Source organism: Xenopus tropicalis, chromosome 2 (assembly GCF_000004195.4).
Source record: "Xenopus tropicalis strain Nigerian chromosome 2, UCB_Xtro_10.0, whole genome shotgun sequence".
Classification (NCBI taxonomy): Eukaryota; Metazoa; Chordata; class Amphibia; order Anura; family Pipidae; genus Xenopus; species Xenopus tropicalis.
The window spans coordinates 43383752-43411162 of NC_030678.2; the positions used below are offsets into that span (position 1 = coordinate 43383752).

General features: G+C 39.0%; 1 protein-coding gene across 3 annotated transcripts in view; it reads right to left on the bottom strand.

Moving 5' to 3' along the window:
- Nucleotides 1-27411, bottom strand: part of sh3kbp1 (SH3-domain kinase binding protein 1) — a 189059-nt gene that overhangs the window by 42993 nt on the left and 118655 nt on the right. Inside the window, exons 1-2 of one of the 3 annotated variants that reach the window (XM_012957475.3) lie at nucleotides 16465-16571; nucleotides 7598-7673 (exon numbers count right to left, since the gene is read on the bottom strand). In XM_012957475.3, the coding sequence (XP_012812929.2) occupies nucleotides 7598-7673; nucleotides 16465-16476 (88 nt within the window). In that variant the 5' untranslated portion in view covers nucleotides 16477-16571. Of the gene's footprint in view, nucleotides 1-7597; nucleotides 7674-11733; nucleotides 11759-16464; nucleotides 16572-27411 lie in introns of those variants that run through there. The other 2 variants (XM_031896735.1, XM_002935188.5) reach the window with 2 other exon arrangements.

A 27411-nucleotide genomic window follows, 5' to 3' on the forward strand; every position in this document is an offset into this window, starting at 1 on the left:
ACAGTACTGAGGATAAGTGTTCTAATAAATAACCAGACTCCTGGTGTATGGAGTAATAAATAGCATTACCAATTGCTATATATTTTACATGCAGACACCACTTGCGAGCTGGTATATAATAGGTAAGGAGAAAATCCCCCACGCTTAGAAATAAACAAAGTGACACCCTCTGTCCCGGCCGGGAACTTACTCAGGTCACAGTGAGTTACAAGCCTTCCGGAGGATCGCGCTCCTACACGCGGCGCAACGCCGTTGCGCTCCTGATGATGACGTCACTACTGTGAGCCAAGAATCGTCACTACAGTGAGCCAGGAATCGAGCTACTAGGTTACAAAATCCGACGCGTTTCGCGCACTTGCGCTTAATCATGGATTAGTCAATCACGGGGATCACCATTCATTTATATACCCCTCAGTATTACATAGACCTACCCCCTTCCCCTGCTGCAAATGTTAACCCTTAGGTGGTAATCCTAAAATCTAATAACCATAAACCCTACAAGTTGTCCTATAAACTTAAAAATACTGGCTAAATAAAATGATACAGTCACACAGGGTTAAATGATCTACCTTCCAAGAAAATAATATCAACAACAATATCTAAAATAAATATCAAAATAAATCATAATAATTATCTGGTATCTGTATCTGGTAAATGTATTGCTATATCATATAGAGACATATACAATAATCTTTAACAACGCCTAATATTAAAGTTTAAAAGCGGTTCCCATAGTTATCCCCAGGGGTTGTCTCTTTAAAAGCGGTTCCCATAGTTATCCCCAGGGGTTATCTCACTAATCCCCCCAATAATGAGACTACCTAAACCAAGGTACCAAACTGTATCTGATAAGTATATTGCTATAACATATAGAAACATATACAATAATCTTTATGACACCTAATATTAAAGTTTTAAAATTTTAAAAGCGGTTCTCATAGCTATCCCCAGGGGTTACCTCACTAGTCCCCCAGTGATGCTGCCATCTAGTGGTTAACTTAAAAAGGATTTTACGTTCCAATTTTCATTAAAACCTATCGGTTCGAAAGTGTTCAATGAGAACATCCAAAAAGATTCCCTTCTATCTAGGGCCATAAGTCTATCTCCCCCTCGATAATCCACTTCTATATGTTCAATCGCCCAGGCCTTAAGGTGTCTAGCATCTGATGTATGTACATCTCTAAAGTGCCTATATAGTGGTATTTCTGTAGATCCTAGTCTGATTTTCCGAATGTGTTCATACAGTCTAGTGCGAAAAGATCTTATAGTGCGTCCCACATATTTTCTGTTACAACTACATTCTATTACATAGACCACATACTGAGACCAACAAGAAATATGGCCCTTAATCGGATATTTTTTCTCTGAATTATAGTAATTAATGCTTACAATCTTCTTCGGACAATAATTACATTGGGAGCAGTTGCCACATCTATGCCATCCCCTAGAGGTCATGTTGTTTGTCCTATCTATTCCCTTCAAGATACTGGAAAAATAATTTAGAATAGATTCTCCTTCAAACGTAGAGTTTTTTCTATGTAGTTTTAATACAGTGGGCGTTAGGATATCTCTTAAAGTCTTATTTTTCTTACATATTACAGGTAAATGTTTTGGTAAATTTTTTTTAGAAAAGGATCATGTGTAAGGATAGGCCAGAATTTCTCAAGTACAGAAAGTATTTCGGGCAATTTATAGTGATACTGGACCACCAAGGCCAACTCGCCATGCTCAACGGACGACTCATTGACAGTGGTTTGTATCACATCTACACAGTCTATTTTATTAATAAAAAACTTTTTCCGTTTAAACCTCCCTTCCTTCTCCCGAGATATTATTCCAGATCCTATCTCCCTCCCCGTCTTTTCCCGATTGAATTTATGATATCCTAACTTATTGCCTTTTGTGTTTGGCTGGTGTCTAACGTACCTTTCCAGATTATCCCTATTCTCCAAAAAACAATCCAGATTATTTTTGTTTCTAGTCTGTACATTTTCCAATTTGGCTGATGAGATGGTTCCTATCTGATCTGCTCTAACTACTTCACCTACTTCAGGGAGAAAAACCGCGAAATTGTCACCAGCTACCTTCATAAACTCTTTAACAAGATGTTCCTTATCATACATTTTCTCTAAAAATCTCTTAAAAAGGAATATGCTCTGTTCCATAAAATCATAATCATTAGTGCAATTCCTACGTATTCTAGTAAACTGACTTCTAGGAATATTTCTGAGCCAGGTATCCTTGTGGTGGCTACTTTTAAGTATATATGTATTTCTATCCACTTCTTTAAAAAAAGTTTTAGTACATAGCTTACCATCTTGGACATATATCTCTAGGTCTAAGAAATCAATGCTTTCATCGCTGCACTTAAAGGAAAATTTCAAGCCATGATCATTAGCATTCAAAGTCATAAAGTAATCCTCTAAAGAGGCTATTTTCGTATCCCAAATAAGCAATAGATCATCTATATAGCGACGATACATCTTTAGGGCTGGTGATCGATTCGGACCCCAAATAAAACTATCTTCCCAATCTCCAAGGTAAAGATTCGCATAACTAGGCGCAAAACGGGTTCCCAAAGTTTAATCTGCAATTAAACTTTAATATTAGGCGTTGTTAAAGATTATTGTATATGTCTCTATATGATATAGCAATACATTTACCAGATACAGATACCAGATAATTATTATGATTTATTTTGATATTTATTTTAGATATTGTTGTTGATATTATTTTCTTGGAAGGTAGATCATTTAACCCTGTGTGACTGTATCATTTTATTTAGCCAGTATTTTTAAGTTTATAGGACAACTTGTAGGGTTTATGGTTATTAGATTTTAGGATTACCACCTAAGGGTTAACATTTGCAGCAGGGGAAGGGGGTAGGTCTATGTAATACTGAGGGGTATATAAATGAATGGTGATCCCCGTGATTGACTAATCCATGATTAAGCGCAAGTGCGCGAAACGCGTCGGATTTTGTAACCTAGGAGGACCCGTAGCTCGATTCCTGGCTCACTGTAGTGACGATTCTTGGCTCACAGTAGTGACGTCATCATCAGGAGCGCAACGGCGTTGCGCCGCGTGTAGGAGCGCGATCCTCCGGAAGGCTTGTAACTCACTGTGACCTGAGTAAGTTCCCGGCCGGGACAGAGGGTGTCACTTTGTTTATTTCTAAGCGTGGGGGATTTTCTCCTTACCTATTATATACCAGCTCGCAAGTGGTGTCTGCATGTAAAATATATAGCAATTGGTAATGCTATTTATTACTCCATACACCAGGAGTCTGGTTATTTATTAGAACACTTATCCTCAGTACTGTTACTACTACTATCCTTTCTGGCTTCTCCTACCTATTGGGTGGTATTCTTGGGAGCTAGTTCCCTATGGGGGTTATTTATATCTTTTAATTACTGCATCCGGTGACTAGATATTTTAGCAGTCAATTTTTATTCCCTTATTATGGATTAGGATATTGGTATAGTTACCCTATTATATTGAACTTACTATTTGTAATTTTATTAAAGACCATATCCCTCGATTATCTATATTTCTCCTTTTGTGAATCTTTAGACCCATATTCACTCTAGGGTTTCAAATTGTATAATATATTTCTGATTATATTTTTCATGTATTTATGTATTGATGTATTTTATTTTTAATGCCAAGATGTATCTCTATATATGAGACGTCTTACTTGACACGCAAAATTTTAACTATTGAATATGCTTCTACAACACAAAGTCCCGCAGCAGTTTTCAATGCATTATTAAATTTTTCTAATCCTGATAGCAATCCATTGTTACAAGCTCTGTGTGTTACTGAAATTCATAATAGTACTACACCAAGAGGGGATTTATAGGATATCCCTTAGAGAATACTATTAACATTTTCGTTGAGAGTTCTTGTACCAGGACCTCAGATCACGAGTACCAGGCAGACTACGCAGTTGTGCAACTCCCTGATATAGTCATTTAGTCAGGTCCATTAACTATTAACTCCTTGGGTTAGAAGTCCACTTATTATTCCCAGTGATTTAGAACTATTCAAATAAGAATATGTACATAACTTTATCATTACTTTGAATGGCAACTATGGTGATGTTATCTTTTTGTTTACCCACACAGGAACCTACATATACCTTCTGCCCTGAAGACTCTCTTGTTGTTCTACAGATGCATCGTTATCGAAATGGGGGATTTCCATTTGGACCCAAAGCCACAGTTATTGCCATCACACCAACCTCCATTCTAGCAGACTCCAGTGACCAGTGGATTCACGCTTCAAGAGTGAAATTTGCCCGAGTTGCTACCACCACCAGTACCTTCTAAAGATTATAACACTACCAAAGATGACCTCTTCTTGCCTGATAACACCGCCCCAAGACATCAGGACAGACAGAATGACCAGGATGACCAGGAGGATGATCAGAGAGAAACTCAAGAACTGATAACTACCTGTAATGAACAGGAAATAGACAAAATATGCACTTTGGTGCAGCCTCTTATTTTCCTTTTGATATTTATCCCATTGTGAATATTACTTAACTGCATCTACTCTTCTTCATTTGCAGAAACTCTTCAGTCTCTGTTATAAGCCTCCCATTAATGACATTTTTTCTATTTCTACAACCAATTTATCTATAGTATCTAGGGTTAAACATGAAGTTTAATCACCTTACCTTATTAGTTTCTTTGTTTAAAGGTTTTAATGGAATTAGGATAATGCAATGAGGTTGATTCAATGCTATTACTATTTACACTTAAAGATAATTTAACTTGCTTTGCTAATAATCACTGTACTATATGGAATATGTCTGCAACTTTCTCTATCTATAAGGTTCCAGATCTGGTAAAGGTTATTTTATGTTTTCTAACACCACCTGTAACTGTTCCATATCTAATATCACTGCATTCCAATCTATTATTCTTTACTTTTCTGTTGTTTATGATTTAACCTTTTTGAATAACATTGTGTCCACTACTTATATCTGGACTTATGTCACTAATTTTTCTCTTCCTGTAGACCTTGCGTTAGTTTTTATTAATTATACTCCTATCACTAACCGCACATAGTTTATTTTTAACATCAAGTGTGTCCATCTTGATACACCTTAACACATAGTTATTCTATGTGTATAAAAATCTGTATACATGTTTTTTTTTTTTTTTGTCTCTGTCCTTCTAAAATAATCTTAGCCATCCTGTTATTGGACAAGCTGTTTTTTGTTTTTCTTTTTGCCAATGCCATCAAGGTTAAAATGCTCAAGGCTGAATACCAAGTAAACCACAGCTGAACCTTATTTTTTACACAAAGATTTGAATGTACTACATTCATTAGAATGTTTATCTGACTATTCTGTAATGATTACAGTTGTCCCACAGTATGTTTGCCTAGCTACAGACTTTCCTGTCGGTGCTTATGCTGTTGATTCTTCTCTACCTTTTAGTGGCTGCTTTGCCAAATGTCACTCTGCTACGATGTTGCAATTGTACTTACTATTTTTCTCCCATTTCCTACTGTTCATAAGTCATTCATGTATTTCCCATCTGCTTTACCTTAGATCAGTATAGGATCCCTTTATCAGTGTACTGTTCCTTAATCACTGATAATACTAATGCTATAGCCGCTTGTCACATGACCAATAACTGTATGACACAGCTATTAAAACAGTAGCAACTTAGAACAAGTTAATATCCCTAGGATCTCAAATACAGGACAATTTACAGCATCATTGGTATGATATATTCTCAGGTTGGTCACACATTGGCTATTCTATTGTTCAAAGCTTCTTCTATCTGTTTATCATTGTTGTAGTTATATTTGTTTTGCTTATTTTTTGTTCAACTTGTATTTGTCATGTACCTTTTGCAAACACATACAAAAGATGATTTCCATTTCCCAACTAGAACAACTCAAATTAATTCCTGCTATAGATCCCTCACTACCTTTCAGTGGTTGCCTCACTAACGTCACCCTTTTACGTTGGTATAATTATACCTATTATTTTTCTCCTATCCCCACTGTCCATCGTTCCTTTCTGTATTTCCCACCTACCTTACCTGTAGGATCAGATTCCCAATACTGTACATCAATCACTTATTATCCATAACACTAACATGATTGCTGCTTATCGTAAGCATGATACCCAATTGCATGACATTGCTCCCAAGAACAAATTGCTCTCTCTGGGCTCTAAAATACAAGATGATCTGCAACCCCATTGGTATGATGCCTTCACTGGCTGGTCTCCAACAGGTTCTGCTATTATGCAAAGTCTTTTTATTCACTTTTTGCTGTTATTACTATGTTTGTTTTACTTGTATTTTTCAATTTATATCTCTCATGTATTTTTCGTAAACGTATTCAAAAAATGATTTCACATGCTCAGTCTGAACAACTTAAGCTTATTTATGCTTCACATATGTAGTCACTTTGGTGACTAATAGGGGGATTGATAGGGTTTAAATAGCTTAATGCTGAATTTACACAATTTTGTTTTCAATCATGAAGGCCTGTGAATGTGTTACTTCAAGTGTTATGATTATCCTCACTATCTTGTCTTTGTCCAAGTTGCTTTTGGCCTTGATTATCTCAGCTAATATTCAAGGCTAAGAGATCATAATAAAGCTTCAGCAGCTAATTAAATAATTTCTGTATTTCTACTAATAATTGCAATGTACCCACCCATGATACGTAAGCATAATGGGATGTGTTTTTCTATCTACTATATAAGTAATATCAAAACAAAATAAAGGCGTACTTGTTTGCAATACACATACTGGTTGTATCGTTTATACAAGTTCCCTGATCAGCGCACATGCGCAGATGATATCAGATGTTTCGCCGACGCACAGATTAAATCGAACCGGTTCGTGACTGCTTAGATATAGTGCAGAGAAGCACATACGGAGTTAAAAAGATTAACCCTTACAGAGGGGCCTATAGTCTGTATTTGGTGGCACTGTGACATAATGCAGCAGCTGCTCATTGTATCTGGGGCAGTAACACAGCTTTATACTTGAGAAATGAAAATAAGTGCCTTTGGGTGCAAGGGTTGCAATTGCTCTGGGACCGAAGAATCTCTTTTGGGTCCCAAGGTGAAAATTATTTGCTTGTTTGAATATTAATGGATGGAAATGGATAGGTTAAGAATTAAGAATTGTGGAAGCATGGGACTGGAAGCATGGAAGTTGGGGGTAACAAGGGGGTCCAGGCACCAGAGCTTACAGGCCTCTAGTTATACCAGTAATAGACAAACCTAATCAGTGTAATGTGATTTCCTGTCCCATAGAGATAAAAGGTGTTTAAAGCACCCCTATGATTCCTATCACTTAGGTTCCAGCTCCTCCCCCACCCTTGGGGGAATGGGAAAGAAAGAAGCCCAGGAGCAAGAGCTCTCTGACCGGGTATGTACTGCAGGGGGAATGGATTCTGTTACATGGTAGTTGCTTCCCAGTGGGGCTAACACAAATAGGCCCATGTTCTATCCAAAGAGAACTTGCCCTTTAAGATCCCTATGTGAGACGTTGTCAATTTAAACATTGAACTGATATTCAGCCTACAGGATAAACCATACTACAGTAAATCAACTTACGTTTTGTTTTGCTCTCTGTCTCTATTTTCATCGGCTCCTGTGAAGTCACAGTGGGTGGCATTTTCTTTCCCATTGCCTGCAATAATTAAAACAGACCAAATCCATTATATTATTTCCATAAGAAATCATGTTCCTGGGTACTTTTATTCAGTGATCAGATCATACAATAAATAAACAGAGCACAGCTATATTGAATAATACTGCACACACAAAAAAAAATGTACATTTACCATCAGCTGGGCTTTACTGCCTTTCTTTGATTAATGTTGCACCTATACAGTATGATGAATATGATTTAATCAGTTAACTGACCAAAAAGCTTCTTTCAATAAATGAATCTAACTACTGGAACTTCTTCAGCTGCTACAAGTCAAAGCATCATTTTGGTGTTTTAGAGTGTTCATGGGACTTTTTCAATGTAATTTTCTTTAAAGCTCTGATTTAGTTTGCAATTAACCTAAAATTATTTAGGCTTTCCCATCTTTTATTCATAATAGTGTTTTTCTTGGAAAGTCTAATTGGCCTTCGCTAATTTGAGTGCCTACTGAGATACACAGACGACGGTTCCAATCAGAGAAGACATTTGCTATGAAAATATGAGCCAAGGAAAGCAGCAAACAGAACGTTCCTTATTCATACAGTAGTGAGAAAATCTTTTGCAAACAGGATCAGTTCCCACTATGAATAATATCTAGTCTCATACTGGAAAAGAAATAGAAGCACAGAGTTATCACTGGCATTTCTCTGCAGCCAATTAACTAAAACGATTCATTTTTTTCTATTCTGAATGGCTATAATCAATTGAGACTGGTGTAATTATCCTACATTCATTTTACAGTTATCATGCCAATTTAAAAGCATGGGCAATGCATTAGAGTCCTATTTAGTGTCCTGGTAATTAACTCTTTTAAGTGGTTCTGTGGGTAACCTTCTTCCTAATGCAGAATATCCAGCTTTCTGAAAACCAATAAGCAATAACTACATTTTCTCTTCTCAGATATCACACAAGGCATATTTGTGTAGCAAGTTATATCCCCAGGAAATGTGTGTTGCTATTCTATTAGCGTTCCTTTAACTGGTCTTTTGTTCTGCTTGGATTAATGAAAAGAAGATGAGTTTACTGCTAAACTAAGGGGGCCTCTATACAGTTTCTAAACCAACAGCCTTTAACACAGTGTCGACAGGCTAGCTGCAGCCAATTACCTTTCCCTACAGATTTTTGGACAGGATATTATGCTATTAGGCTGGAGAATGGAAGGCCAAAAAAAGAGATGTTGCTGTAAAAGGATTAACAAATTCCCAAATGAAGGGAATGGGAAATCTGCTTAAGCACAAAGTGAGAAGAGAAGAGAGAAGGAGGAGCAAACACTGAAAGGTCATTGCATTGAGTAAAAGCACAGCATCCAACAGATCAGGCCGTGTAATGCTTGTAATATCCAGGGGAGTAAAAGTGGCAAATGGAGCTATCAATGCCTTGTATTCAGAGAAACCAAACTAGATCAGTGGATTATAGGAAGGACTTTTAGAGCTGCAGCCCAAGCACAGTGTCCTGAAGGGACAGAGGGACAAAAGGATAATGGGAAACAACTGAATAATGCATTTTTTTGGCAGACAGGCTCCTCTCAACCCTCTAAGTCATTAAGTATGACATTGGCATTGTATCATTAACCTGATACCTCACTCCAATCAGACCAATCATGACTGACACATGGGAAGTAATTCTCAAAGGCTCACTCCCACTACTGTCCAATAAATACCAAGGATTTAGACAACCTCCCTCAGAAATAAAAAACACCACAGATGATGAGAAAGAGAACAGTAAATTGGGCAGGCATTCTAAGAGACTACAGAAATGCACTTATGCCGAGTGATACTAACAGGTCGATCAAGTGATCTTCAGCAAAAACAAAATTCATGTCATTCACAATTGTTTACATTTCATATATGATTTGTGGCACCAACGCACATTGCAGTACAGTACTCATAGGAGAGGGACACAATCAATACAGGAAGGCTGGTGTAAAAACCCCCACTTAACTAATGCTCCCCCAACAGTGTCCCCCAAGGTTACCCTCCTCCTCTAATCTCAGTGTGTAATGTATTCACAGTGTGGTGCCCCCGGATGTGGTGAAGTGATGTGCGAGTCAATGCAGCCCACGGATAGTGGCACCGTGCAGCACTGCCCTCATTTTACAAAGCATATTGGTACTTGGGGATTTACTTATACATTAAAGGAAACTGTATAGCTTGAAACAACATTAGTGCCATTTGTTATCCATTCTTATTTACCTCTATGCTAATGCTTCAGCAGAAGGTGATATAATAGATCATGTATATATTTATATATATACACACACACACACGCACACACACAATTTTCTATTTTCATGCAAAAAAAATCTTCATTCTTCACTGTCAAGGGAAAATAAATGGAAGCAAATCCCTATAAAAAGGATATATTTTCCATCAAGATGTTATGACATATCACCAAGCTACCAGCTATGTCATTTAGAAGGGAGTACATTAAACTGAGATTATTAACCATTGCCACAGGGAGAGCTATGCAGGATATTTTCCTACTAGGACAGAGAGTCCCATGACTGGGGACACACCTAGTATAATTGGCATTATTTTTAGTTGGGTTTTTTTTGTGTGCATTTTAAAGAGGCAATACACACTGCTTTCAACATAGGGCCAATGAATTAGCTTGTGGTAAATATTAATTCTATGTATTTTTTGTTAGGGCTCTGGCACACGGGAAGATTAGTTGCCGTGACAAATCTCCCTTGTCACAGGCGACTAATCTCCCCGAACTACCATCCCACCGGCAAAAATGTAAGTCGTTGGTGGGATGGCACACGCTGCGCAGGCGATTACGGCAAATCGACGAAGTTGCCTCGCACTTCGGCAAGGCAACCCTTAAGGTTTTTGGAATGCAGAATCTGTATTCGGCACTGGTAGGGGCTTCCCCTACATTTATAAAAGAAGCACTAAGAAGCAGAGGACATGAGGCATGATCATTAGAAATTAGGGATTTTTCAAATAGAACCTCTTCTGGCAACAGTTCCTGAGAACTGGAGTTGTCATTTGGTTCTCATCTGGAAATAGTGCAGAGTGAGGCTTTGGAAGGCTGCCACCTCCTGCTACATGGGGCCAGGCTTTGCTTACTTGTGCTGTTTCAGCTTGGCCCATCAATTCCACTTTTACCATCAAATAATCACAGCCCCAAAGAGAAATGATAGTGGTGATCTCCATTAATACAGCACATATCACAAACAACCACATCACAAGGAGATTAAAGTGTTTTTATGGACCAAATGGGAAGAAAATGTTCATTTACAAAACAAGTTATACAAACACAATTTTTATTTGTCCATAAATATAATGTGCTATGTTGAGTGAATGAAGAATACATTTTATTAAAAAAAAGCATAATGTTTTCTCACAAAATGTTTACTCCTGATAAGCAGGGATTCTTTCCAAGAACAAGATGTAATGACTTGAGATTTTATGGTTGATCTTCTGGGATATTGGGACACAAAAATGCAATAGCCAGCGAGACCATCCCATCCATCTAAATCGGAGGCTAGAAAGTCTCTTAAATACCCCAGCGCTATTCCCCAAATGCTTTCATCCATGCTGTAACCAGATAGGTGAGTGACTGGCCAAGCAGCATCCCCTAGTCCCTGTGGCCATTAATGTAGACCAATCACATGGGCACAGAAACACTCGGCAGTGCAGACAATTGCTATAAGCTTTTCCAGCACTATTTGTGGCCCATTTCTAACATTTTCACACTGTGGATCTCTGTGGTACTAACTAGATTTAAATCACTTAGACAACTGAAGAGGCATAACAACAGACCCAGAGGCTGCTGGGGGACAATTAACTATGTCTTCCCCATTGTTTGGAGTTCTAAGAAGATTTACAGGGGGGCCCTAGTTTGGAGCTGCCATCCTTTTAAAACTGAACACGTACTAATCAATGTTCTAAATGGTAATTAGTATTTGAGAAGCAAACTACAGGATGAACTATAACCAGTGCACTCTGATCTGTCTCACATTGTCTGGATTTCAGGGGAACTAAACCCTTGAGTTATGCCAAATAATATATACACCCTGAGCAGCTGCACTTACCTTCAGGGTACCAGCACTGTCTCCCTGCCAAGCAGTGAACTGATGTCTTTGTTATTGCTGAGACTCGTAGCCGAGTTCTGATGCACTGAGCTCATTCCAGGGGAGGGTTTTGGCCAGTGGCCAGTGAAGTCACTAGCCCGCAGTGTGTGAATCACAATAGTTTGTGTTTAGCATATAGGTTGCTATTTTTATGACTTGCCTCAAAGTTTGTTTCTGGAAAGCCCTGGAGTGTAGGTAAGTAAGAGCTACTTCCATCCGCTTTGGCGTAAGCAGCGTGGGTTTCTCCCTACACCACGGGTGCATTAGCTACAATGCTTCATTTACAGATCAATGTTGGGGCTGGAACCTTTTTGGATACAAATAGAAGGCAGTTCATGGCAGGAGCTTATAATGCCCCTTTGTGACTTGTTCTTAACGTATAAATTTGGTTACATTTTCATGCATGTATCCATAACACATCAGAGAAGATGCTTCTCTAAAAAAAAGATTTATGAATACTCAAGCCTTTTGGCTCAAGCAATCATAAGGAAATCCCGCTTGAGTTAAGGAACTCACATAGGGTTTTTGGTTTGTTTTCCCCTTAATGTCGTTAACTTACACTGGGTTTCCATTATTATTGCTAAAGCTGAAAGGCTCAAGAAATCATAAATCTGCCCCTTAGTCTGGATGTCAATGTCGATTGGGTCCTATATATAAGGGTCAGTTGGCTGTGGGTAAGTTGCCCCACTAGAAAAACCTGCCTAGCAAAATGTATCTTTACAGGTAGGGTCCTAGTTCAATTCAAGTATGGTATCCATTATGTGGAAAGCTCCGAATTAAGGAAAGGGCATTGCTCATATTCTCCACTTTTAGGGTCGGACTGGCCCACCGGGATACCAGTGGGCCCCACTATCTGCCCCACTAGACCCTGCTGGCAGCCCACCTCTCTCCTTTCTGGCCCACACCTGCCCAGCACCCTGCTGGGCCTTGGTGAATTCATGCCTCTGTGATAGGCCCTAGACACTTGCTCTCCTATCCTTCACCCTGCTAGGCCCCACCTGGCCTGACAACCATGTCCCAGAACAAAAGCATTTTGACGTCAAAAGGGAGTTTAAGTTAAAAATGCCCTGCGTTCCACAGTGGAACACACAGCTATCTTTAAATTTTTATGCAGGCAAAACTTTCAGCGTGGTGCTGGGAATGAAGAATAGATCTAAAGAATAGAACAATAGAGGGACAGACATAAATGTCTTTGACAGAACAGGGCGAGCAGAATGGAAGCATAAAAAAGAAAGGTATGGTATTCTGCTTTGCAGGGTGGGCATGTCTATGTTTGTTTATTTTAAACAGTAATCTTACTGGCATGCTTGGGGTTAATGTGTTATTGTACATTTTATGTACTAATCTCAGTGGCAAGTTTAGGGTTAATGTTCTCATAATCTATTTTCTGCAGTGATAGTAATGGTATATCTGGGGTTAATATGTTCATTATACATTTTTGCAGACCCCAATGACATGCCTGGGGTAAATGTGCTGATATCTACTTGCTGCATTCATTTTGCTGGCATGTGTAAAGTAAATATGTAAATTATCCATTTCTGCAGGTCTAGAGTTAATAAGATTATAAATTACTTTCTGCAGTGATCCTTATTGTATATCTGGGTAACTATGGCTAAAGTGTGTGGCAAAGGGCAAAAAATGTTGCTCAGTGCATATTTGGACCTCAAAGTTTCACTTTTACCCCTAAGGCCCCATATTTTGTTGAGATATACTTGAAACAGGATGTACAAAGAAAGGTAGTAGGGGAAATGGTTAAATTGGTGGGTGGGCCCCTGGTGTTAGTTCTCTGGTGGGCCTCATGTGCCCCAGTCTGACACTGTCCACTTTAATAAAATAATTACAATTTTTTTCCCTGTAGTAATAAAACAGTACTTTGTATTATAAATCCTTATCGGAGGAAAAACATTCCTCACAGGTTTCATTTATGTTTAGGTGATTTTTGAGTAGACTTAGATCCAAATTACAGAAATATCCCTTATCCAGAAAACCCCAGGTCCCGACCATTCTGAATAACACGTTCCATAGCTGTACTAACTAGTGGCATTCACAACCTAGAAAGTCTCTATTAAACTCTTTTCCCACAAAATGTAAAATATGCTAAGTAACACCCTACAGCCACAAGCTTTTGTTGGACTATGTCTCACAGTATCTCGGTGGCCAGGTGTCAGTGAAAGCATTTTTTATTTTAACAAATGTGCCAGAGGCCTAATAACATTTGAATATGATATTTCAATCCCAAATGCCATTCATTTACAGAAACCAACAAGGAAATTTACAAAGAACACAATCCAGTGTTAGTTCTCTACATTTAAATAGAGGAATCAAGAATAAAGAGAGGAAGTGAACCAGAGGGTTTGCTTCTATAGAAACTTACATAACTTTTCATCTACAGAGAATGTGACACGTGCAGTTTTTAATTTCAAATCCACAGAATGCACAGCACTCAGCACAAATGCAATTGGCAAATAAGCCGTCAGCAAAATCAGTTGGAGGAAATCTGTACAGCAATGCTTGCATCATACAGAGAAACGGCCCCACGGACTTACATTCTGGAGCAGACAGTATATAGGCTGATCGGATCAACACCACATCATATAGCAGGGTAATGGCCTCAACAAAGGTATTTAGTGCCTATGGTACTTTTTACCATGTGCTTATAGGGCCTAAAATGGCTAATGAAAAGCTGCAACAGGATCTGGTATCTATACCTGGCCAAAGACCATACAGCAAAATGAATCTATTGAAGATACAGAGTTATCCAGATCTATATATATGCAATTAGTGGCTACTGGGCCTATATTAAAATAGCAGAAACACTACTGAGTACAGGTTAAAAGTGTCACAGGAACACAACATGACCTAAACACAATGAAAACTGCTTATTTGCACTGTTAAGGTGGCCATACATGGGCAGATTTAAGCTGCTGATTTGGGTCCTTGAGACCAATTTGGCAGCTAATCTGCCCATGTATGAAATCTAGGCAGGCTGAGCATCAGCTCATTGATACATTCCTTGCCCCGATGGATCCTGTACCTGTCATTGTAATCTGATTGTTTTGCCCTAGAGCCAAATGAACAAATTAGCCCAACATCAGCCACCTTAGTTTTGTGTACAAAATCACTTTTACAAAACATTTTTGGCATGTGTGTAAAAGTGATTTTCTACACATTTTTATGAAACTCTTATAATAGTATTAAAATGTATTATTACATATGCAAGACAGTAGTGATGTGAGTGTTGGCCCAATACCCGTGGGACCTGTGGGTCGGGTGGGTTCGGGCCGACCTCAGCACATCAATTGCGGGAGCGGTTTGGGGTTGAGCTCTTCCACTCACCCTCCACACCCGCAACCTTACACTACTGGCTTCCTCTTCCGGCTTTCTAATTTATAGGCCTGCGCCCAGCATGCTACGCCCCTTTTATGACATCATTGCGGGGCGGGAGCAGGTCTAAAAATAGAGGGAGGAAGCTGGGTCGGGTTAAGGTTGAGAGCGGGCAGGTTAGGGACAGGTCTGCACCTGAGGATTTCTTGACCCACACATTACTACAAGACGGGAGGGAACATTGGCTGTTAGAGACATGTGCAGTTTGCCATGATGCCTCACATCACTACAATATACAAGGATGCAACCTTACACACCAACTGATATGGTCTGGTGCTCAGTCTATGGGGATCCGCATTCCACCAACTAAGAAGCACAAATTGACCAGCACACACGAAAAAGTGCAGAACTGGGATACAAATAGGCCCTGGCATTTCAAGTGCACAGAGGCCCAAACAGCCCCACCAGCCCAATAAATAGTGACTGTCTATGGCATCTTACAGCAGCCCCTCAGGATCCACGGATTGCACACAAATCTGCAATGTGTGGTTCTCTCCTGTGTTTATTCAGTCACAAACAACATTTCAGAGATGTGACCCTATACCTAGTGAATGGGAGATCTTCGCGTTGCAGAGTTGTATGTGCCAGTAAATTTGTTCTTCCTGAACACTGTGGTATTATATTCTACATCAGTTTCTGATCCTGCTATATTAATTCAGTGTGGGTATAAACATACAATACAGCCTAATAGGTTGGATTCAATGCATTAAGCATCTTCGCCAATGTTTAAAGTGGGACTCAGCATATGGTTTGGATTTAAGTACATTTTAGCATTATAAAAAAACAAAATATAAACCCGGCCAATAGATGCCTGTGTGAGTATAACCCCTATCTGCAGAGAGCTCCTAAAATGCTTATGTGGTAACTGCAACTGCTCATCCCTCATTCTGTCCTGCAGGGAAAAGGCTCATGGAAAAGTAAATGAGTTCAAGATGAAGAACATCTGTAAATGTAACGGCTGAAACAACCAAACCAAGAATATATACATATCGACCGCATTTGCATTTACACACAAGCTCCCTAAAACAAGAACGCCTGAGGTCAGTATCAGCTGTTGCTTAACTACATTTCCCAGCATCCACAGCAGCCAGTTTAGGAATTCCGGGAGCTGTCGTTCAAAAAATAAAGCTGCACAGTCATAGAAGCTGACTGCCTCTAGTCCCCTCTAGTCGTTTCAATGAAGCTTTTATGTGTATGGTTTAGTTTAGGAAAGCCGGCACAGTTGCTAACTCTGCCACATCACGGCTGCAAGCGTTAAAAAAGAAGCCTAGAAAGGAGGAAAAAGGAAGAAAATGTAGATTGAAATACCTCTTCTCCCATTGTGAAAAGTGTCTGCAGTCTAAAATGTCCAAGAAGTCAGCACCCAAAATCCACCCACTTCCTTTAAGCAGCTAAATACACAAAGCCTGACAGACACAGCCTAATACTGAGTCACGCTTAGGGCCAAATGAGCATGCAGGAAAAACAAAGATTGCATTTGTTTATTACACAGGAAGCTTGGAGCTGTTCACCAGTTTGGAGACTTTATGTTGGACGCTTCCACTTTTTCCTCTCCTCCCAGAAGGCAGTTAAATACTACTAACTGGCAGCAGGGATGCAGATAAAGATGCTTTAAGCTATTACATGCTGCCGGTGGGCTTCTCCCCATAAGCATGCTGTTCACGTGTTTTACTGGTTTTGAATGACTTCTATGTTTATAGAGGGCCATAAGGGGAAGAATGTTAAAAAGGTCATTTGTGTTTATGGGTCTTAAAGCGACACAGAAATCTGTATTTAAGTAGCGTGTGAAATTCTAAGCAGCTTTTTATAAAACGTGGATTGAAACATTCCGCTGGTTTTAAAGGAGACATATCCTATAAAAATGATGAATGTACCAGGGAATTATACTCCTCTAGATATAGAAGGATTGTGCTTAAAAAGTTGTGTTTCTGACTGATTTTTTGAGAAATTCCACAAAACCCCCACTAGCCCCGCCCATCTGTGCCACTTCCTGCTGGCTGAATTCTCTGGATGAGCTGGGGAGCCGGCGGCCCTCCGTACCCTGCACTGTAGGATAGGAACCAATCAGCAGCTAGGCTGACCTGATAGGGAACTGAAGCCTGTCTGTGCTTGTGTGAGTGCAGGGCTGTGATTGGCTCTCCCCCTCCTACTGTGCTTCTGGCAGGGACCGTTAGGACACGCCCACTCTCCATTTCACACTGGAGGGAGAAGTGAGAGGATCTATAGGGAGCTCCAATAAAGGGGCCATTTTTACAGAGAGAATTTATTTTTAGCACAAAGTGAAACCAGCACCGGATATTATTCATAATTGCCTACAAAATTAGCGTTGCTCCCCATTTATCCAATATGTCTCCTTTAAATGTATTTGTAAATGTAATTCCATATGAAAGCAGCATCACTTCATCCCCTTCTGTTCTCTGGGTAAGGCACTGGTAAAAATGCAAGACATCAGTTCTCTGCCAGGCCTGTTATTTAGCTGGCTTCTGCTACATTGTTACAGAAGTCAGGACCAGCAGTGCGGAGAACTCAGCACAATTACCATTTGCAAAGTACCTGTACTTGGAAAAAAAACCCAGTGAAAGTGTTTGATGAATGCATATTGGAAAGTTGATTAGAACAAAGAAAAATGTTTGGGTGGAGAGCCAGCATATAGGATTACCACACGGGTTGCTCTTTAAAATAAATTTGTAATAACAAGTAAATCTGCCCCTGCCCACCACTAACCCTGCCCTTTCTCCCATTCCTAGCTAGAATACTTAGCAATATCACTGGCCTGCCCATTAATGTCACAATACCCCCCTCCATGGTCATGGCCCCACCCTGGTCAGTATAGTTTCAAAAGAAGGTGGCAACCCTACCTGTATAAAAGCAGACTAAAGCGCTTCTTACACAAATAATAATATAGGAGAAATATAACAGTAAAAAAAAAGCAAAACATATAAATATTTAGATCTATCCCTGCCAATATTAATTATCAGAACCAAAACTGCAGTTTCTTTCGGACACTTTTCAACAGGCTTATTTTTATATTAATAAGATATAATGTCCATATGCGTGTTCATACTCTCAGAAAATCTTGTATCTAAAAAAGTCCCTTACACCATGGATGGATGGAAATGGCATACCGCTGCATACAGCCCAGTGACAATACAAATTCTTACTGTGTCCCTGAAAGCATAATCCACTCCCACCACACTTCATTACTATTAGAAAGCTTAAAGCTGTGCTTATTCAGGTCACAATACTCCACAGGTCTGTACTGAGGTTTAAAATAGACCTTAACAATTCCAGTACACAGAGGCCCAAACAGCCCCCCACCAGCCCAGTACATAGTGACCGCCTATGGCATTTCACAGCAGGCACTGGTTTTTGCTAGAATTTACAGCTTGTCAGTCTGGACCTACTACTCCATCCTGGTTTGCATTAAGAAATAGTTTGCAAGGTTTAACCATAGGTACCAACTTAAATAAGCCCTTGAGTTTTGGGGTGAAATAATAATATAAAGAATATGACCGGGGCCTTAAGGGTTTCTTCCTACCCAGCAGTAATGGGTTACCCATCCAAACCCACCAAATCTTAGCTTGGTGGTAGAATGAACCAGGCACAGATTTTGAGGCAGGAATATGGAAGTAGAAAAACCTTTTAGACAATGAAGGCAAAGAGCTAATCAGCACAGAGGAGAGCATTTATGGGCACTCCCAACCCTATCTGCACAAACTTCTGCTTTCTCCTCACACTGCCCTCAGTGTGGAAATAGTACATTACAAATCATATTTAAAGTGATACTGACAGCCAATTAATTTTTTTTACACCTGCTGTTGTGTTTTAATTTGTATCAACTTTAAATTCCTTATAAACTAAACGTGCAAAGTTTTTTCGCTTCATAATTATGGTAGCACGAATTACAGACCCACGGAGCAGGTGGGTCCCAAGTGAATAAATATGCCCAATCACAAACCTGCAACGCCCCTTCTGCTTTCAGCCGGTGTGTGACAAGCTCAGGTCCATTGTCTATGTGTAATGGGGGGGGGAGGGAGAGCCCTTAGAAACAGGACTTTTAGGAAAAAACAGTCAACATGACCTATAGGTAGGTTTGGAAGTAGGTTAATATTTTTAAAAGAAATTTTTTGGTGTCAGTATCACATTAATAATAGTAATAACCAAAGGATCTTAAGCGCAGTACACATGAGTATATTTCTGTATTCTTGTAGGATATCATTAACCTCCTGTATCTTAGCCAAATTTGGTTTCCCTTAAATGACACACTTACATCAAAATAAAGTTTTTGTGATATCTGTGAACATAAGCCATCTAAGGCTGAAGTGCAACAGAATAAGATCCATTGGTAGAGAACCATGCAATACTGTTTCCTTTGTCATTGCACTTATAGTTTGGGGTATGGGGCAACCTGCAATGTTGGTTTTACAGCTGCCAATGTTCCTGCTATTATTTAGGTTTTCGTTCCTTTCCCCTCCCTGTGTTGGCAAACCTGCACATAAGTTGGAAAGACAGGACTACATGGAAATGGCTAATACCTGAGAGCATTACATATATATTGCTAAAAGAGGACATAAACAACAATGTTGCTGCACCCACATGATGCTGAATTCTAACTGCCAGCATTCTCCAGCATCTTATCAAGGGTTAATAATAGGATGATGGGGGATGTAGTCCAGCAAGAACTGGAAACTTTTTACAAGTCCTACTGAACGAGTGGCCCTATTGATGCAGAATGATCCTTCAATGCTCCTCTGGGAACTGAATGTGCAGTGTACATAACTAACACCTGTACGAATGTACTCAGTCTGTAGGGCCTTGTGGTTTTTATATAATCATGAAACTACTCACTGATTTTTAATATCCTTATGTTTTACAGTAGGATTTTTGCTAATCCCTACATAAACAAAGATATAGGTTGCTAGAAGCAGTCTTTAGGGTTATTACTTCTATATAATTATTTCTAAGCAACCTCTGTAAAAGCCGGAAAGGATGTTTCTGCTCTTTTGGCAAAAGCTAGAGGCTTATATGCTTTCCCCCGGATTAAAGGACACGTAAAAAGATTTTACAAATATGAACAAATATTTATGTGACCCTCTGCATCTTTCCTATAAAGACAGAGTGTATTACAATGAGAGATTTGTTGTTATACAGTATATCTTCTCACTATGATATAACAGCCTTATAACAGCAAACAATCTGCGAATACAGTTACACTGGGAATCTATAGTTTATCTCTCAGCACCTGTTATTATCATCTTCTCTGCCACTGGAATATTTGGCAAGAGTGTATCTGTCAGGTACAACACGTTTCATTCTGCTCTTCTTTTTTTAACAATAATTACTAGCACTATACCTGAGGTATAGAAGAAGCTTATATTTAGATCACTGATACGCCAAATCATTTTCAGTTACTTACATGAACTGCAATCATAGGCAGTGTCTCCCCAATGCAACCCTTGCCTGTCCTGCTTCTTCCCCTACAGAGCACTGCCAAGGCCAATACAGGCCGCAATGGTATCCTGAAAATAGTTGCCTGACTTTAAGGTTTATATTACATATAACAGCATAAAACTAAATTTTCTCTAAATGTCTAAATTTAATATTATTATATTATTATTTATTTATACATATGAGGAAGTGCCTCTGTCTTCAACTGAGATACAGACTGGAAACTCACCAACTAAGAAACCTGGTAGTTCCCACTCATGTGTTTAATTCTAAATATCTGTATTATTTATTAATATATATATATATATATATTAATAATGATTAATATTTTTATTAGTCAATTACACAAATGATTAATTACAATAAAGAGGACATTCTTTTACTTTCAATAAGTGCAGTGCTGTAATGTAGGAAGCAACGGGCTACCACCTTCTGTGTTCTTTAGTCATCAAAGAGATGCTTGGAGTAGAAGTTCAGCAACAGATGGCAGGAATGTACAGCACATTTCACACAAATAAGACGCCACAGGACTACTTTGGAGTAGGCTGTCACATTAGCTATGTCTGAGGCTTAACAATAATCCATATAGCAGCTTACAGGAAAAGACTGAAGAACATTGATAACAAAACATACATTGCTCATTAGCTTTATACATTAAATGCAGCCAAGAAATTTCCTTCAAGTGAAATCACTTAAGCTCCTCCAGGTAGGAACATGCTGAGTGATGCCTCCGTCACAACTCACTGCTAATGCCACACTTTATTTCTGTTGCCTATAAGCACAAATGGTATCATTGCCTCATAAAATGACAAAGCCAAAGCCACGTGCTTATGGGAGTTTCCATCTAGGTCAAATGAGCTTATGCGTAAACATTTATTAATGAATTAATGTAAATTTAGCATCGTTGCCTTTGTTTTTTTCCATGGAGCATCAAATGGCAAATCAATTGCTATTTTAGTTTTATTGGGTTGGTACAAATATTTTGGGATGAGGTATGCATTTCTATGCACACTACGTATACGCAAAATGAAATTCCTATTTCCTCTTCATTGGTTTTATGTCTTCTCTTTACTGCTTTCCCTCCCAGGCCCCAAGCAACTGAAAGTTCTGAATTATGGAAAGACCATCTCCCATAGACTCCATTATAAGCAAATAATTCTAATTTTTTAAAATTATTTCCTTTTTCTCTCTAATAATAAAACATTACCTTGTAGTTTACCCAGACTAAGATATAATTAATCCTTATTGGAGGCAAAACAATCCTATTGGGTTTATTCAATATTTAAATTATATTTAGCAGATTTAAGTTATGGAGATCCAGATTACGGAAAGATCCCTTATCCGGAAAATGCCAGGTCCCAAGCATTCTGGATAACAGATCCCATACCTGTACTCAGCATTAAGCACTAGATCACAGTGAATCAAAGCTTGAGCATAGGGGTGATCAGATATTTTATGAACAGTACATCTTCTGTCTATAAAAACAATTTACTCATTAGAGGGTCAACCTATCTTCTTTTTTGATTTTTTCTCTTTATTTCTCTTGCACATGCAGAAACTGACTTGTTACTACTTGCCATGTTAGCTACAGATCATTTCCCTCCTCCAAAATGGGTCTCATTTTTATTTCTCTAGCCAAAGTCCCAGCTGAGTCCTTCCTAAACATGTTTCCCCAGTGTCTCATGAGGCTTTCATTTATGTTGCTTGCATTTACTTCTCTATCAATAATGCAAATAATTACAAAAGTCTGCCTGAAAAATGCGGTCCTGACTGTATAAATTAAGATAAAATTAGGACTTATTATTATTTATTTATTATAAATTCCAGTTTCTAACAGAACCTTGGTTCAGTTAATATGCCCCCAAGGGAACACTGAGCAGAGTTGTGTTGTATCCTCTGGACTGTCTCCAGCTTTCAGCATCTTTACTGTGAAAGCACTGTTGTTCAGTTCAACAACATAACAGGAGTCTATTGGCTGAACAGACTCGAAAACACAATGAAAATGTGTCAGCACCTTTATAAGGATAATGGCACATTGTAGTATTCCAACACTGAGGTTTCGGTGCTAGCGACAGGCAGGTTTCGGCCAAACATATGAGATGTGATATTTTGGTCCTACAGCCATTCCTTTGAATTACAAGCAGCAAGGACAGGTATCAGGTGTTTCTCCTCCAGCTGACATACTGCATCAGAAAAATGTTATGTGTGCCATAGACCTAAGCCTTTCAGGAGAAGGCAATGCTGGGCCCTAACTACATGGTTTGACCACTAGTGACTTTAGTATGCCATGGCTGAGTCGGCATGAGTGCAGTTACACAGAGCAGATACTGGCCTGAAAATGCCTGCTTTTTCATTTTTGGGGCTGATCTCTGCTCCATGTATCTGCACTCATGCCTACCCAGGGCCTGTCAGTGCTGTTACACGTAGCTGCCGAGGAACGCGGAATGATCTGCCATGTGGGACTTTGCCCATAAAGCATTATTATTTTTTTGGGCCTTCCATAAATAACAGTAAGTTGAAGCATGTATAAATAAACACTCAAAGTCTTCATGTATCACACCCATATCATCATGGGTAAAATTTGCTCACAATTTAACTACAGGCACAACTTGGGAAAGTGGTGGAGAAATGTGCGTGTTGCTTGCCGTTTCCTCTGTTAGTAGCAGGTATTTTGTGCCAAGAATGCACTCCAGCTGTCTGGGATGAAAGATTTATATATGATAAACAATAATTGTTACACATGCATAGCCATCCTAAGCAAATACACCCCTATGTTCTGCTTAATGGCTTTGCTAGTTCTGCTTCAATTTAATTAGTACCCAGTTATTTAAAAACAAATACATATTACCTAGTACTACAGTCAGTGTTTAATCATTAATATCAGCCCTGTATCACAATACTCATAGTGACAGATTCAGGCCAGTTTCATCAGAAACCAAAAGCTGTACAGAACAAAAAGATGACTTAGCTTAATTCCCCTTATCGCTACCCTGCAGTTTTAGTAGGTAGTAGGCCATGGTGTAAATGCTGTCTATGCAGAACTTCTTTGGATGGACTAGACTTGGCAATGGGATTCTTTGGGTGGGTTAGCATTAACCTATAGGATTCTTACTAGTGACTTTGTGCATCTCATGTAATTGTTATACAATTGTTACACAGATGTTATTCTGTGTGGCTGAATGCTTCCCAAGACTCTGTATTTTTGACTTACAATAAAACTAAACTACCTTATCTCTAAATCTTATATAAGATAAGGTTCTGGTAGGTAATATTACCTACATTTTCTACTAGGGTTGCCATCTGGTTAGTATTTTACTGACTGGGAAGGTAAAAATGATACTTGCTACCGATGTTATTAATAAGAATAAAAATATAGGAAGGTCAGTTTTTTTTTGTAGAAAAGGGGGCAACACAATTTGCTATTTTTGTGGCCAGTTAATCAATGATCAATATGAGGGTTCCGATATTAAGTCAATGTATTCTGGGAGGACTGGGTTTGATTCTTGTGCTTCAGTTGCTAAAGTGGGTAGAGAACAGAGCGTACCCATTAACTTCTATGCACAATTAAAACTGCTTTACAAACAAAAATAGTAACTGCACAGAGAGCGTATTATTGTTTGTTCCAGAAAGCGGAGATGTGTAGGCTGACAAATTATAATCCTGACGTTACTTCCCCATTCATTCTATTTTCAGGTGAATTATGGAATCAGGGCTGAAAGCGGCTTTAATTGTTACAAGGTTACAGGTCCATTGGGCCACACTTAGTAACTTCCTTCTCAAATTAGCTGGACGGCTATACAAAGAAATAAACAGCTTTCAGCTCCATAGGAGTCCTTATGCTCTGCCAGTCAAGCAGTTCTGGTTTTTAACTTTTAGAACTTTTACATTTCTGAATGCGCTGAACTCACTGGGTGCTTGTAAGTATTCTGTTTGTCAGTAAATTACCTTTTAAATAAACTTGTTACACTATATTGGATTGTATCTCTTATATGATTGGCATGGGAGCATTTAATGGAGCACTGAAGCATTCCCTCCCTATCAGGTATTTACCAAAGCACTGGAGAACCCCTTTATCATTGGAGGTTATTGATAAGCTTACATTTGAATTATTGTTTAGTAAGTAGGCACACTCATTGTGTAGCTTGTGAAGGAGAATCACCATTGAGTTGCATGGGTCACTACTTTTATGGTGCTGTCAATTTAAATAATTTTGATGTGAGGCCCACTTGTTATAAGCATAATGCACTATATTTTACTGTTAAGTGCTGCTTTGTAACATGTCTACAATTTTACTTGTTTTTTAGACCCACTGTAAATGCTTTGGGATATGCAACTTTCGACACTACACCTGATCCCGAAAAGTCTCAATCCCCCTGTGCAACTCAGCTGACTGGGAGAGGCTAGAACTGTAGCTCAGCAGCTGACATGGTGTCATGTGGCTTGGTTTGATATTTATACAATATACACCTATTCCCTGAAATGTGTACGAGCACATAAAAACCACTTTATTAAACCACAAATTAAAAATATACCTTGCCCTATGTTCTAAAATATAGAAAACTGAGTAGAAAGGAGATTCTGTGAGTTGTAGTTTAGCCCTTAATATGTGATTACATCAGTAGCACAAAGTGGCCTAAGTAGCAGTTGAATGCTGGCTTGCTGTTCTGCATCAGTGCTATATATATTTACACCATCAATGAACGAACAGGGAGCAGTTCTAATACAGGGACCTTAATAAGTTTTATATGCACCACTAGAGGGCAGCCAAAACAACCCAAGGAGGGGGCTGATAATGGCCACTGAATTCAAAATAAATACCATTACCATCTCATTCTTACCATAGGCAAATCATTTTCTTAGTATCTCAGTATAGCAGTACTTCCATGGAATGCTGGCACACAGATATTATTTTTCCAGTTTCACAAAGTGCAACCAAAAATGCAACAAATTAATCTTTTAATCTTTTACCTAATTAATCTTTTATGTAGAAGCCTATATGTCCATATAAGCCATATGATTCCCATAGATAATACTATTACTCTTATTACATATCTACATTCATTCCATCTCTGCTCATACAATAACAGGAACTGGGATTTAAAGAGATTTTAACTCATTTTACCATTGTATCACCATTATTTACTAAGGGGAAATAAAGACATGAATTACATTTTACATCTTCCTATATGTTTGCCTTCAACTTACAGTTCCAGTTCTCCCCACACATCTCCAGTTTACAAATCTATAATCCTGTCATGTAAAGCAAACAGCTCTACCATAGCAACAAGCTTTATTACACCATAAAGTCAAGGTATTCATCATTAATGCCAAGAGGTTGATTCATTTGCTCATACAGCAATTAGCAGAACACAAAATTAGAACAACGATCATCTAGAACAAGAAAGGTGGGTATATTTAAGACAGTAAATCACACTTCACGGAATCACTTAAAGAAAGGACATTTTAAATATTTATGGCATTATGGCTCATTTACCATGTCTGAGGTAATGTTCAAAAAATGGACCCAAAGCTTTTTTTAGCACCTTGCCCTGCCAGTAGTGCCCTGAGGAGCTGCATTTTGCGCTTCTAGAACACACAGCCCATGGCCTTTGGCAGGGTTAGTTTGTGGGTTAGCCAAGTTACCAGGTTGACTACCACTGGAACGCCTTCTTACCTTTGTACTATTTAGATGATTAGGCTATCAATAATTAGGGCATGCAAGGAAGGGGCAGGAGAACCCTTTACTTAGGCACATGGTAAGCAGGCCTGGACTGGCAATCTGTGGATTCTGGCAAATGCCAGAGGGGTGCTCTGAGATGCCATAGACAGTCACTATTTAGTGGGCCTGTTTGGGCCTCTGTGTACTTGAGATGCCAGGGCCACTTTTGATTGAGTCCAGACCTGGTGGTAAGTACCGGGTGCCACTAGACATGGCAGTAGTGGGCTTAATTCTGATTCTTAATATGATGTGTAGACTGCAGGGGTAACTGTTAGGAGCACAGACCCCCAAGTAGCGGGGAAATCATACACAAGCACTGTTGTGTGTTGCAGATAATGTTTTCCCTGCCAATCAATAGTATGGGTTTCTATTTTTTCTTTCCATGTCTGCATGGGATTCCACTGGGAAATACTGAGCCCCCTAGAACCCCCAGGCAGGTCAGCTGGTTCCTGAAAAAACTGAGCTACAGTTCGTGATGGGAAGACGCACACCAGCAATTGCGTTTAAATCATTTATTGTTGCAGATTTTCAGAAGTAGCTTTTGGTGTTTCCCTCTTCTGCAGGTGAAACACTTCCATTTCCTAATAAAACTGAACACAGTGTGTGTGTGAAAGTGATAGGGACCTTAGATTGCAAGCTCTTTAGGGCCTCATGTTGAAATATACCAATAACGTGGCCCTATGATATCTGCTTTGGCCTGAACCTTGATCACAAGACAGACTTTGAGAAATGCAGCATTTGCATAATCCTGCTTTCTGATTTGGAAAGGGACATTTAATTACTGTTTACCTTTTATTATGACACAGACAGAAGTTATGAAAGAATTAAACCAATGTATAAATGCCACCTTGCTCACTTGTTGGCATCGCTTCAGTAACTGTGCTAATGCTGCTTTGCATCAATGAATAAATAAATACTACTTTCTTTAAAAGTAAAATGCATTTCTTTTAAACACTCCAATATTGAAAGTAAATAACCTGGCAGACATACAGAACCCACATTATGCTGGGATACTGATATAGTAATACTGGGCATGCCCCTGGTTTACACTGGCAATGCCCTGATCCCCAAACATGAAAGGCAGAGAT